The sequence below is a fragment of the Pristiophorus japonicus genome, unplaced genomic scaffold (assembly GCF_044704955.1).
Source record: "Pristiophorus japonicus isolate sPriJap1 unplaced genomic scaffold, sPriJap1.hap1 HAP1_SCAFFOLD_367, whole genome shotgun sequence".
Taxonomy (NCBI): domain Eukaryota; kingdom Metazoa; phylum Chordata; class Chondrichthyes; family Pristiophoridae; genus Pristiophorus; species Pristiophorus japonicus.
In genome coordinates this window covers 165855-179577 of record NW_027253510.1, presented here as the reverse complement: position 1 = coordinate 179577, position 13723 = coordinate 165855, and the positions used below count along the sequence as shown (strand labels likewise).

The 13723-nt window shown below is 54.5% G+C and overlaps 1 protein-coding gene across 5 annotated transcripts in view; it reads right to left on the bottom strand.

Annotated features, from left to right (window-relative positions):
• LOC139250296 (uncharacterized) overlaps positions 1-13723 on the bottom strand; it is a 169533-nt gene that overhangs the window by 45462 nt on the left and 110348 nt on the right. For all 5 annotated transcript variants that reach the window (XM_070872785.1, XM_070872789.1, XM_070872788.1 and 2 more), the window contains one exon: positions 1862-2206. In XM_070872785.1, coding sequence (XP_070728886.1) covers positions 1862-2206 — 345 coding nt within the window. The remainder of the gene's footprint in view (positions 1-1861; positions 2207-13723) is intronic.

Here is a 13723-nt window from a genome sequence, read left to right as displayed (position 1 = left end):
GGGGGAGGGGGGAAAGAGATGAGAATTCCTTTTTACGCAGCGAGTTGCTGTGATCTGGAATGTGCTGCCTGAAACGGCGGTGGAAGATTCAATGGTAACTTTCAAAATGGAATTGGATAAATACTTGAAAAGGAATAAAATTGCTGGGCTGTGGGGAAAGAGCAGGGGCAGTGGGACTAATTGGATCGTTCTTTCAAAGAGCCAGCACGGGCACGATGGGCCGAATGGCCTCTTTCTGTGCTGTAAGATTATATAAAAGCTTGAATAATACAAGTGTAAACTTTATCAAAGTTTGATTCAAACAGAAGGAAGTCGGAGCATAAAACTGGTCAATGGGACTGTGGAGCGAGAACAGCTTGTATTGTGAGACAGCAAGTACCTAAAATATACAGCGCATGGTGTTTGTCTCAATGTTATACCAGTGATGGTCATCCCTGCCCTACTTCAATAACTGCACTTGGTGCGAGGGGGAACACATCCTCTGCCCAGAACATCGCAAATCCAGCCAAACAATTTTTATGGAATTAACCACAAACCATTATTTCAGGTGAATTTATAAAGAATGAACAAATCCTGTCGGGAGCGGAAAGGAGCAGCATAAAAATCAACTTAGGAATTAAATCGAGGGTAAGGGAGGGATATGTGGGTGGGGGAGGGGAGGGGATGTGCGGGGACATGGGGATGTGGGTGGGGGAGGGGGGATGTGGGTGGGGGAGGGGACGTGGGGGAGGGGGGATGTGGGTGGGGGAGGGGGGAAGTGGGTTGGGGAGGGGACGTGAGGGAGCAGGATGTGGGTGGTGGAGAGGGGGCGTTGGTGGGGGAGGGGACGTGAGGGAGGGGGAGGGGACGTGGGGGAGGGGGAGGGGACGTGGGGGAGGGGACGTGGGGGAGGGGGAGGGGACGTGGGGGAGGGGGAGGGGTGATGTGGTTGGGGGGGACGTGGGGGAGGGGTGATGTGGGTGGGGGACGACGTGGGGGAGGGGTGATGTGGGTGGGGGAGAGGACGTGGGGGAGGGGGAGGGGTGATGTGGGTGGGGGGGGACGTGGGGGAGGGGGAGGGGTGATGTGGGTGGGGGAGAGGACGTGGGGGAGGGGGAGGGGTGATTGGATGGGGGAGGGGACGTGGGGGAGGGGTGATGTGGGTGGGGGGGGACGTGGGGGAGGGGGAGGGGTGATGTGGCTGGGGGGGGACGTGGGGGAGGGGGAGGGGTGATGTGGTGGGGGGGGATGTGGGGGAGGGGGAGATCAGCACAGCCCGGGTTCAGCTTTCCCGATGTGAAACTTTGAATGGGCCGCGCCGCCCGTTAAAGGGACCACGCATCAAAAAGCAAATGCAGGGTAACACTGATGGGGATATGTGTGGGTGTGAATGGTAACTTGGGCAAGGAGTCAGGGACTGTGGACTGGACCATCACGAGGAGAAAATAGGCGCAGATAAATGTGAGAAATTATTGCAAAACTATCTGCTGCTGAGTTGCACTGTGACGGATTACTGGCACTTTAACGTGTAGTAATGTTGAATTTTAAAAGAATCAAATCGCCTTAGAATTCCTAATCCCTGTCAGTGTAAGTGAAATCACACTTTAGGCTAAACAAAATATTTCCATCAAGTTTGGGAAGCTCCTGTGTTCTATTGAGAAGTGAAGTGTGTATAAGAGGGATCCCACAATGCCGTGCTCCCAGTGAGAAGCCACAGTCCCATGGAATGTGGGTCAGATATAGGGCCACAACATCACAGCCCCAATTCTCCAGTCCATGCTCCCAGTGTGTGTGTGCCTCTCGACTGGGAGTGTATTGTTGTAAAATTACCCTCTATGTAGTAACGCTATTATGAATAAAACCAAATGTAATTTATACTTACTGGTTACATTGAGCTGGGTTCCGTTCCCGCTGATATCGCCCCACACTTTACAGTAATAGGCGGCAGTGTCACTGGGCTGCACGTCTGTGACTGTCAGAATGAAGCTGTTATTGGAGGTGTCTCTGGAAGGCTGGAGATGGTCAGTGGAACCTGGGCTCCCTCGTGTGCTGCCACTTGCCTCATGTGTTAAAACCCACTCCGTATCTTGCCCCGGTAGTTGCCGGTACCAGTGGACATCGGTGTCACTCACTCTGGCGTTCCGCATGGTGCACTGTAACCGCGCCGTGTGACCCTCTGTGACACGTTCCAGGCTCGGAGACTGGGTCAGGACAGGGACAACTGCACCTTTAATGGGAAAATATCAATCACTTAAAAACCGGTCTGAAGGTTGATAAATGTCTGAAATGTTTCAATGAAAACTGCAGGCAGCTCACCTGAGCTTCAGTAAATTCTAAACAACTGATCATTATATGGCCTGATATGAAAAGCTCCAGGATTTCTTTGCTTCATGCATACAGCTGCCTCTGCCACTTCCTCCCCAACCTCCCCGAGTCTTCCTCCCTGATCCCCATCACTGTAGATTCTCCCCAATCTCCCTCCCATGCCTTCTCTTCACTTATTTCCCAAATGATGCTCACACCCTGGCCCATTGATTTCTTCTCAATACACCTCCTGACTCCTCTTTATCCCTTACTGTCATGTGTCTGACATGTTACTGCTTACACTATTGCAAGGTGTGCCACCAGAGGGCACCACAGTGGGAGACTTGCAGGTTCCCTGTACAGGTGTGCCTGACCTAGTATAAAAGGCAGGCCACCAGGTGTGATCCTCACTCTGGAGTTACCAATAAAGGACTAAGGTCACTACAGTTCAAGTACAACACATTGCCTCATGCAATCATTGTCAGCGTATCTAAAGACAACAATTGGCGACGAGATTAGGAACCTTCACGCGAAAATGGCTACCCTTGGTACATTGCAGCAGTTTGCCGATGGTGATGATTGGGATGCCTTTGTGGAGAGGCTCGATCATTTCTTCACAGCAAAGACCTGGCAGGAGAAAACCCGGCCACACTGGCTGATAAATGCAGAGCTATCCTGCTAACCAGTTGTGGTCCCATCATCTATGACCTCGTCAGGGACTTGCTGGCACCAGCGAAGACAACGACCAAGACGTACAAGGAGCTTGTAACGCTGATCCAAGAGCAACTGAAGCCCAAGGAGAGCATCCTCACAGCCAGACACTGGTTCAGCACCCACCGACGGCCAAGAAATTGCAAAATATGCTGCAGACCTCAGGAGGCTGGTGGCACCGTGTGATTTTGGCGACCACATCACTGAAGCGCTGCGAGACATTTTTGTCATTGGAATCGGCCATGAGAGCCTTCTTCATAAGCTACTGTCTGCGGATACCACAGTCACACTGCAGAAGGCCATCTCTGTGAGCCAGACATTCATGACCTCGACCTGCGTTTCTAGGCAGATGGCCCATCCTCAGGACTCAAACCCTGCAAGTACTATGCACAGAGTGGCGTCTTTTAGAGGCTGGACTGTAGAACGTGAACCTTCTCAGGGAAGAGAGAACAGACCCCTGAGGCCCTTAACTCAGAGTTCGCCGAGGGGCACTAACCGAGTAGCTCCATTCTGGCGTTGCGGAGGGAATCACAGGGCTCACCAGTGCCGTTTTAAAGACTGTGTGTAAAGGCTGCAGCACAAAGGGCCACCTCAAGCGAATGTGTAAGAGAAATATGACTCACTGTGTCGATGAAGAGTCTGCAGATGGCCATGAATCCAGCGTAGATTATGAAACGATAGGCAGAGAGACAGCTCAGCCCCATGATGAGGTATATAGCACGTTTACCTACACCACCGAAGGTTCCCCATTGAGGATGGAAGTCGAGATAGATGGTGTTCCAGTCTTCATGGAAGTGGACACAGGGGTGAGCCAGTCAGTAATGAATCAAGAAACCTTTGAGAGGTTATGGGACAATCAGGCTGAATGAACCAAGTTGGTCCTGGTTCAGGCAAAGCTGCGCACCTGCACCGATGAACTTATCCCAGTTGTTGGTACTGCGAATGTAAAGGTACTCCATGATGGCGCAGTGCACAAGTTACCTCTGTGGATTGTTGCAGGTGATGGACCAATGCTACTCGGAAGAAGGTGGATGGAGAAGATCCATTGCAAGTGGGAGGACTCCATCCCTCCAGCAATCGACATCCTCCGCGCTCGGAGGCACAGCAAGCCCTCACTTGAGGGTGGACCCGGCATCAGCAAGCAGACCAGCACAGCACCCGAGGCACAGACCGCTCAGCATGTGGAGATGATCCAGCTGAGACAACCCGAACACACCTTCCAGGCTCCAGTGGCAGGACTCCGGAGGAAGAAAATTGGATCCGAAGGCGACTTCCCAGCTTCGGTGGCAGATCCCGGGGAGAAGAGGATCACCGCAGTCGACATCGTGGATGGAGGGAAGATGGCGCCCAAACCACGAGGTGATGCACCGAAGAAAAAGATGGCGACGGCCAGACCACGAGGTGCTGCGCTGATGGAGCAACACGTGGCACCAGAGAAGAGGATTGGGGTAAAGATGGCAAAGCTCTCTTAAAGGAGGCCTGCAACCCACCACACTTAAAGGGACTGTTCCACATTTTCAAACAATGTAAAGTCAACGGTGAGCCAGATGCAAGATGTGAAATTGATGATCAGCGTTGTGTACATGCAATAAACAAAGAAAAGGTGCGTGATCACGATCGGAGCTACAAGTTATTTATAATGAGTAATGAAACGTTGTGCGATGTAGGATTTCAACTGCACTCAACCAATGCAGTGGGCAGACACCAATCGGGAGCACACAGGTCCAGTGAGCTACCCAATGTAGTAGCCTGCGTCCCTGGGGCCAGAGTTGTGCACCATGGCGTGTCACCTCAAATGTAATGCAAACTTGTTTTTCTGGACTTGAATGTATATGAATGCAATGAACCTCCGGCATAATCTATATGTGGGGGGGGGAGAATGAAATGGTCATGGACACACACACAAACAGTAACCACCAGCACTCTACTGCCAACGAAACACCAACCACTCACCCAAAATAGAAACGACCCGCCAAGGGTCAACCAGATAGAGCTAAGCCCAGAGCACAGTCAATGCAGAGGCGATTTGCACTAAAGGCTTGGGGGAGAGCGATGTCATGTACCCTACATGGTTACTGCTTGCACTATTACAAGGTGTGCCACCAGAGGGCACTGCAGTGGGAGACTTGTAGGTTACCTGTACAGGTGTGCCTGGCCCAGTATAAAAGGCAGGCCACCAGGTGTAATCCTCACGCTGGAGTTATCAATAAAGGACTAAGGTCACTACAGTTCAAGTACAACACACTGCCTCGTGGAGTCATTATCAGAGCATCGAAAAAGACATAACATTTACTGTGTAGCTCACACTACTAGTGACTTTCCTCAAACATTCAAAACCAGTCATCAATCCCCTCCTCAAACAAGCCACCCACCCGCCTGTCCTCTCTGCCTGCTGACCCATCTTCACCTAAACTCCAAGCCCAACCCTCTCAATGCTGCCTGTTCCAATCTGTCCAGTCCAATTCCAGCTCACAGCATTGAAGTGGTCCTGCCCAAGGTCACACCTGATACCCTACAACACTGACATCCTTATCCATGCTCCTGTCACCTCTGGTCTTGATGGCTCCAATGCTCTCATTGCTGGCCTCACATCCTCAGTGAACTCGACTGATTTGTCCAAAATACAGTCGCTCATATCCTGTCCCACAGGAAATCCTCCTCACTGTCATCGTACAGAGGCTCCCTGTCCCTCAATGCACTAAATATAAACTCTTGTCCTCAGCTTCAAATCTCTGACTGGCCTTGTCCCACCTCCAACCTTCTGTAACCTCCTCCAGGCCGATAACCCCGGCACTCTTTGCTTCTTTAACTGTGCATTCACTCCCCCTTCCCCTCCCTCCATTGGTGGAAAAGCCTTTCATTGCCTCAGCCCGACTCCCTCGAGCTCCCTCGCTAAACCCCTCTGTAATGCATTTACTTCTTGGGTTCTTTGCTTTAAGAATTCATAGCAACACATTGCTATCAAGAACTAGTTGGTTTATTAACAAAGGTTTAACAATCCCACTACACATTACCAGTTCATCCACGAGGCTCACAACTGCATACCTCATCGTGGATGACCTGGGCCCAACTGATTGGGGTTTTATTGAGTCTTGTCAACATCACATGACTGGCTAAGCCACTCACAATGCAACAGCTCTACACTATTTTGAGTAGAAACTTTAAATCAAGTTCCTGGAACAGCTCCACAATTATTTTTGTGAACCTATAAATCAAGTGACCCTTGTTAACGGGGGATACTAAAAGCGGCAAATTAAACAAATTAACTTTTAAACTTTAACGATCAAATTAAAATTTGGTTGCTCGGGGTGATGATACACTCCAGTTCCTCTGGGGTCCACCTCTTGTGGAAGGCCGTGAGCGTACCGGTGGACACTGCGTGCTCCATCTCCAGGGACACCCTGGCTCGGATGTAACCGCGGAAGAGAGGCAGGCAGTCGGGCTGAACGACCCCGTCGACCGCCCGCTGCCTGGACATGCTGATGGTCTCCTTGGCCATGCCCAGGAGCAGTCCTATGAGGAGGCCCTCCGACCTGCCCGCTCCCCTCTGCACAAGGTGCCCAAAGATCAGGACTGTAGGACTGAAGTGCAACCAGAATTTGAGGAGCAGCCCCTTCAAATATTGGAACAGGGCCTGCAACCTCACACACTCAATATAAATATGGAACACGGACTCCTCCAGACCGCAGAAATTACAGGCGGCCTGGGAGTCCGTGAACTGACTTAAAAATCGATTGCACGGGACTGCTCTGTGCAACACCCTCCAGGCCAAGTCCCCAATAAATAAAGGGAGGACTCCTGCATAGAGTGCACTCCATTGGGGACCCCCGCCTCATCCGGACGGGAAGATGGTGCACCATTGCATGTCCAGACGGCAGACGAGAATGGCAAGGTAGAGAGTGTGCAGGAGCAGCCCATACAGGAAACCCCTCCGCGCAGAACCGAAAGGCACAGAGGGGATTTCCCGGAAGAGGCTCAAATTGTGAGGCGCCGGCTCCTGAAGGAGGTTTCGAGGCTTGGTGCCGATGAGGAATTCCGTCCGGACGGGGGTCAGTTTGGACGGGATCGCCCCTCGTGCTTGAGCATCCTCGACACACCTAACGGAGTCAGGGCCCAGTGCCGTTTTTAGCGACTCGATGGCATTGGCCACACGCTGGACCAGGGTAGGTGCCGTGCCAGCTCTTCAGGCACCATCCAGCACGCTCCTCGCCATCGAGCAGGTCCCTGACCCTGGTCACCTCGCCAGACACAGCCCTCTCGTCCGCCTGCCACCGAAAACCGCGGTGGTGGAGGTACAGATTCCTGAGCAGCGGCTCCCAAAGGACAGCCGCCACTCCAGACGGGGGAGAGCTGCGCTTGGTGGTGACTCTGTTCCAGACCCTGATGAGTTCCTGGTAAAAGGTGGGCAGCCCCCACATGGTGGTCCTGACACCCCCCAGGCTCACAAACAGGAACTGCGTATCATAATTGAGGCTGTACTGCTGGCGGAAGAAATACATCGCCAGCACACACCACCTCGGAGGGGGCTCAACATACAGCTATCTCTGCAGGGTCTGAAGATGGAAAGTCGCGTGCTGGGTGCTGATGCACACCAATGCCTGCCCTCCTTCAGCAGGAGACTCAGAACCGCAGCAGAGAACCAGTGCTTCCTGTTGTTCCAGAAGAAGTCCACCAGCTTTTTCTGCATCTTAGTGACAAATGCAGGGGGAGGGGTCAAAGTGACCAGCCAGTACCACAGCATAGCGGCCACCAGCTGGTTTATGACTAGCGCTCGACCCCTGTAGGACAGCACTCGGAGCAGTCCTGTCCAGCGCCCTCGGCAAGTGGCAATTTGGCCTCCAGCTCTTGCCAGTTCACCGGCCAGGCTTCCTCGGCAAGGCTAAGGTAGACTCCCAGATAGAGGAGATGGGTCGTGCTCCAGGCAAAAGTCCTGAGCTCCTCCGGCAGGGAGTCCACCTGCCACTCACCCACCAGGAGTCCGGAACATTTCTCTCAGTTGATCCTGGCGGAGGATGCGGCTGAGTAAATCTCCTGGCACTCAGGCATCCTCCGTAGTTCAATAGGATCCTCGACCATGAGGAGCAGATCATCGGCGTAAGCCGAGAGGACGACCTCCACGTCCGGCCCTTGTAGAGCCAGTCCCGTCAACCTCTTCCGCAAGAGGCGCAGGAAAGGCTCCACTCATATGGCATATAACTGGCTGGACATGGGGCATCCCTGGCGCACACCTCTCCCAAAGCGAAGGGGTGCCGTCAAAGATCCATTAACCTTAATCAGACACTCCGCGGCCACATACAAAAGTCAGATCCAGGCAACGAAATGCGTCCCGAACCTGACAGTGTGCATAGTTCCGAACAGATACTCGTGATCCATCCTGTCGAACGCCTTCTCCTGTCGAGGGAAAGGAAGGCAATCGACAGACCAGCCTCCTGGGAATGGTGGACCAGGTCCTGGACCAGATAGATGTTATCGTGGATTGCCCGGCCCGGGACAGTGCAGGACTGGTCGGGTGGATCATGTGGTCTAGCACGGCCCCAAGGCGAGCAGACACAGCCCTGGCAAAAATTTTGTAATCCGTCCTGAGGAGGGAGACCGGGCACCAGTTCTTAAGTTGGCGGAGATCGCCCTTCATAGGCAGCAGGACGATGACTGCCCTGCACCAAGAGAGGGGCATCTCCCCGGTCACCGGACTTTCCCCCAGGACCCGCACGTAGTCGGCCCCAAGGATGCCCTGTGGAACTCCACGGTCAGCCCATCCAGCCCCAGGGACTTTCCCCTCGAGAGCTGGTCGAGGGCACCGGTCAGCTCCGCCAGGCCTAGCGGATTGTCCAGATTCTCGGCACCATCCAGCCCGACCTTCGGCAGGTCTTCCCACAAAACTCTACACGCTTCTTCGCTGGACGGATCCGAGGAGAACAGAGCCCCGTAATAGTCTCAGGCCCTGTTGCTGATGCCCTCCGGATCTGAGACCAGAGATCCGTCGTCGGCCAGCAGCGTGAAGAGCTGCTTACGGACCTCGTCTTTTTTCCAGCGAGTAGAAGGGGGAGCCGTGGTCCAGGTTCTGGAGGAACCAGATACGTGACCTCACGAATGTGCCTCGGGACCCGATGAGCTGCAGGTCCTTCAGCGCGGCCTTCTTCGCTTTGTACACGGTCTACAGGGCCGGGTCCTCCACGACTTGACCGAGATGGGACTCCAGGTCGAGCACCTCCTTCTCCAGGCGCCCCACCCTGGCCTCCCGCCTCTTGGTCGACCCCTTCGCGTACTCTTGACAGAAGAGACGGAAGTGAGCCTTGCCCACGTCCCACCATAACCTCAAGGAGGAGAAGCCCCCCTGCTTCCTTCTCCAGTCGGACCAGAACCGACGGAACAAATCCTGGAACCGCTTGTCCCCCAGCAGCAGGTTGTTAAAATGCCAGTACGCAGACCCCACCCGCGCACGGAGCGAAGCAAGCTCCGCCCACATCAGGTGGTGGTCCGAGCACGGCACCGGCCGCATGGAAGCTGGGGAACTCAGGAGACGTACGCCCGGGAAATGTACAGGCAGTCGATTCCGGACCTTCCTCTTCCAGGCCTCACCCAAGTGAAGGTGCTGGAGTCGGGATGGAGATTTCGCCAGACGTCCACCAAGTCGAAGGACCCGACCAGATCCCTCAACGTTTCTATCACCGCCAAGCTCTGCAAGGCACCGGAGTGGTCCCTCGCCTCGAGGGTGCAATTAAAATCCCGCCCCGAGGACAATGCAGTCGCCGACGTTGACGGAGCCTAGAAGAGTGGATAATTCTTCTCGGAAACGCACTTGCTCACTAAATGGAGCGGCACGTCCCCCAGGCGAACCGTGACATGGAGCAAGTGGCCTGGCACAGGCTTCTCGACCCACAAGATCTCCGGCTGAAAATGTGGGGCCAGCAAGATAGCCACCCCACAAGAAGTGGCAGTGAGGTGGCTCATGCGAACCTCTCCTTGCCATTCCAGGAGTCACATGGCCTCATCTCCCGGCACGGTGTGGGTTTCTTGCAGGAAGCACACCAGATATTTCCCCTCCCGAAGGAGCGGAAAATTATTAAATTCTCAGCGTGCCTCTCTGCCGCCATTGATGTTGAGGCTGGCTACGGTTATCTTCATGACAAGAGCATAGTGCAACCTCTAAATAACCTACTGTGGGGAGGGACGGAGTCATGAGATGACCTCCACTCCCTCAGCAACCCAGTGAGGAACGTTCTGAGCCGGTGCAGCTGAAGATGACTTTTTTTGGTCAGGTCCTGTCCGCGCCCATGGTTCTGACGGCGGACGGACCTGATGAGCAGCACCGACTTGGACCATTGGTCCAGGGACAGGTGGGCTCTATTGCGGTGACCCTGGCATTGCACCAAAAATTCCCGGAGTTCCTTGGCAGGAATGAGGGTGGACTCAGCGGCGGGCACAAGGAGATCCATTGCCTCACTGCCGATGGACTCCAAATCCTCTCCCGCGTCCACCACCGAGTCCCCGTCCTCCTCCGGGAGGTTGCCACCAGCGGCCAGTCCGTCGACCGCACAGGGTACGGTGAACGGCCCGGCCGCACCATCCGGCCCTACCTCTGTCACAATCCCACCCCCAGGATCATTGGCAGAGCAGTCCCCCCTGGGCTCTTCCTGGAATACCGGGTCGGGAAGTGGCAGTGGACAGGGGTCCCCCTCCGCCCCAGGCACCGGGGAGCACGGAGAGACCGGGCTGAAGAACTGCTCCAGGTTCTCCAAGTACCCCGGCTCCAACATCAGGGACAGAGATTGGTGTTCCTCACCCTCCCCACCACCACCCTCTGACCCAGCGGGCGGGGGTTCTTGTGATACTCTTCTGCCGGGTCGAGCAGATCCCGGGGGATGCTGATGTTTGACTGGGCGAGCTCGGACTCTTCGGCCTTGCCCGCCTCAGTCCCCAGGACACTCGATCCTGCGGCGATACTTTCTTTTTGCTGCCCCGCGGCCTCCGCAACAGACAGTTCTTCTTCCCCATCCCCAGGAGGCTCAGGCTAGACAGCCTTGGCTGTCTCACCCCCCTGAGGGACAGACTCCCCCTGCCTTCGGCACACGTTGGGAGCGCTGGTGGGGGACGCGGGACCGTCGCCAGGCACCAACTTCTCCACGGAGGGATCTTGGTCCTCCTCCCTTTCCGTGGAGCGGTGCCTCCTTTTCTGTCTGGAGGGACGCGGAAGCTGGGAGACCTCCATATCTGCCGAGGCCTCTGCCCCCACTCCTTCCTTCCGGGTTTCTTGCCCGCGCCCGACCGCAGGTGGCAAACTCTCCGCAGATGCGGGTATGGTCAAGGGCTTGGGCACAGAATGCCCCACGCTCGCCGGTGGTAAGTTGGGGCTAAGCGCAGTGATAGGGCTGTTTAGCCCACTGAGGGGACTCGGCTGAAGGTGTTTGTCTTTCTTCCACGCCTTCCTTCCGCGCGGACGCTCTCCCTCCAACCTGCCAGAGGCCGAGATGACATTGGCCCCCGACGACACCCGCGCATCTTTGGTTCCTCACACGCGGACGGTAACGGGGGGAGGACTGGCGGCGGCACCAGCCGAGGCCACTTTAGGTGTTTTGGCGGCCTTGGAGGCGGGGCAGTTCACTGCGGACATGCCCCACCTCTCTACAGGCATGGCACCACATGCTGTCCAGAAGAAGCGGTAGGCTGTCCCCTCGTGGACCACATTGAATGCACCTTCTGTTACCTCCTCCCGGACCAGCTGAACAAAAAGCTGGCGCCGGACGGAGAACACAAGGGAGGCTGGCCTCCCTGAATCCGAGCGGGATCGGCATTATCCCCGCCCTCACCTCCACCAGTTGACGTAGGTGGGGGAGGAGGAACACACCGGGAACATAGGGCGGAACGTTGGAGATGACAATTCTCTGTGCGGTGGTCTCGAGTCCCACCCACCGTGAGCCCCTTATTCAGGGCCAGGGACACTCCCTGCTCTGACCCCAGGAAGAACATAGCCTTCATGTGCATTTTTGAGGTGGCGAGAATGGCCAAGGGGCTGACTACCCCAGCCATTGCCCTCACGCACTCCACAATCGTCATGTTGGGGTGGGTGTAGCTCTTGACCCCATTCTTTTTGGTCAATAATGTAAAAGGTGGCAGGGCAGCAGGGCAGCAGTGACCACCACGTGCGCATGTTTTTGCTGGCCCCGCCCCCGGCGAAGGTGGACTCGCCATATCAGGGTCCCTTTAAAGGCCACACCCACCCCAATGTCACAGGCCTTCAGGGCCTCTTTAATTGAGCAGCGGGAGCTCTTAATTAGGCACACCTCTCCCCTGCGTGTTTAACAATTGGGGAGGGGCCTCTTTCTCTCTGCTGGGTAGTTTTAATTAATAATAGTAATTGCAATTGAGAGTAGGAAAGAGGGGCCTGAGAGAGAGAGAGAGAGAGAGAGAGAGAGAGAGAGAGAGAGAGAGAGAGTGAGGGGTGGGAAAGAGGGAAGCTGTGAGGGCAGGGTCACCCCTCAGTGTTGGGTGGGTGCTGGCAGGGGTGCACTCTTCGATGGTAAACAAAGTCTTTATCGATGGTCTTCAGGTGGGGGAAGATGTCTTCACCCAGGATAGCTGGAACTACCCAGGTACCATCCTCCACCAGGTCTTAATGATGTTAATTAAGGGAGTTAATTACCCAGGCAGCTCGAGCTGTCCTGGGCCAGGCAATGGGGAGAGGGGTGTTTTAGTGGTGTGTGGGGCCTAGTTATTCACAAGAACCCCACACCCTTACACACACACAAACCCCCACAATGTTCCGGCCTAAATGGTCTCTCCTCCCCCCACCTACAAACTAAAGTATTTTTTGGAGAGTGCAGCCACCTGTCGGTGTTGTAAATGGCTCTGCCTCCTTTCACACAGATGATGGTGTGACAGTTTGTAGTTTGTTCTCTTCCCCTCTCTCCAACTCTGTCGCAGGGGTGTTGAAGCTAGCAGCTCTTGGTCCTCCTCCCTCTCAAGGTGTTAATCCAGCAGGCCTCTTCCTCCTCTCCGAGAGACTCTGGTGGCAGGCAGACAGATAGTTGTAGCAGCTCCTTCTCCACAGGCTCCCAACTCACAAGTGGCTGAAACACTCCCACAACAGCTAAATATATTAGCAACTATTTTATAGAAAACAATCAAGTGCCCCCTGATTAAAGGGGGGGGGGGAACACTCCAAAACATTTATGGTGCCCCCTGTGGGTTTTTTTCCTGAGGGCACCAAAACACAAATTATACAATTGCCCCCTGGCTAAAAGGGAGGGGGCACTAAAACCGACAAACTTAAACAAATTAAACTTTGGACATTAAGATCAAATTAAAATTTGCTGCCGGGGGTGATGATGCATTCCAGTCCCTCCGGCACCCATCGACAACAGCTATACAAACCTGCTCACAGGTTCATACATTACATAACAACATAAGAAATAGGAACAGGAGTAGGCCATACGGCCCCTCGCGCCTGCTCCGCCATTTAATACGATCATGACTGATCCGATCATGGACTCAGATCCACTTCCCTGTCCACTCCCCATAACCCCTTATTCCCTTATCGGTAAAGAAACTGTCTATCTCTGTCATAAATTTATTCAATGTCCCGGCTTCCACAGCTCTCTGAGGCAGCAAATTCCACAGATTTACAACTCTCTGAGAAAAGAAATTCCTCCTCATCTCAGTTTTAAATGGCGGCCCCTTATTCTAAGATTATGCCCCCTTGTTCTACTCTCACTTATCAGTGGAAACATCC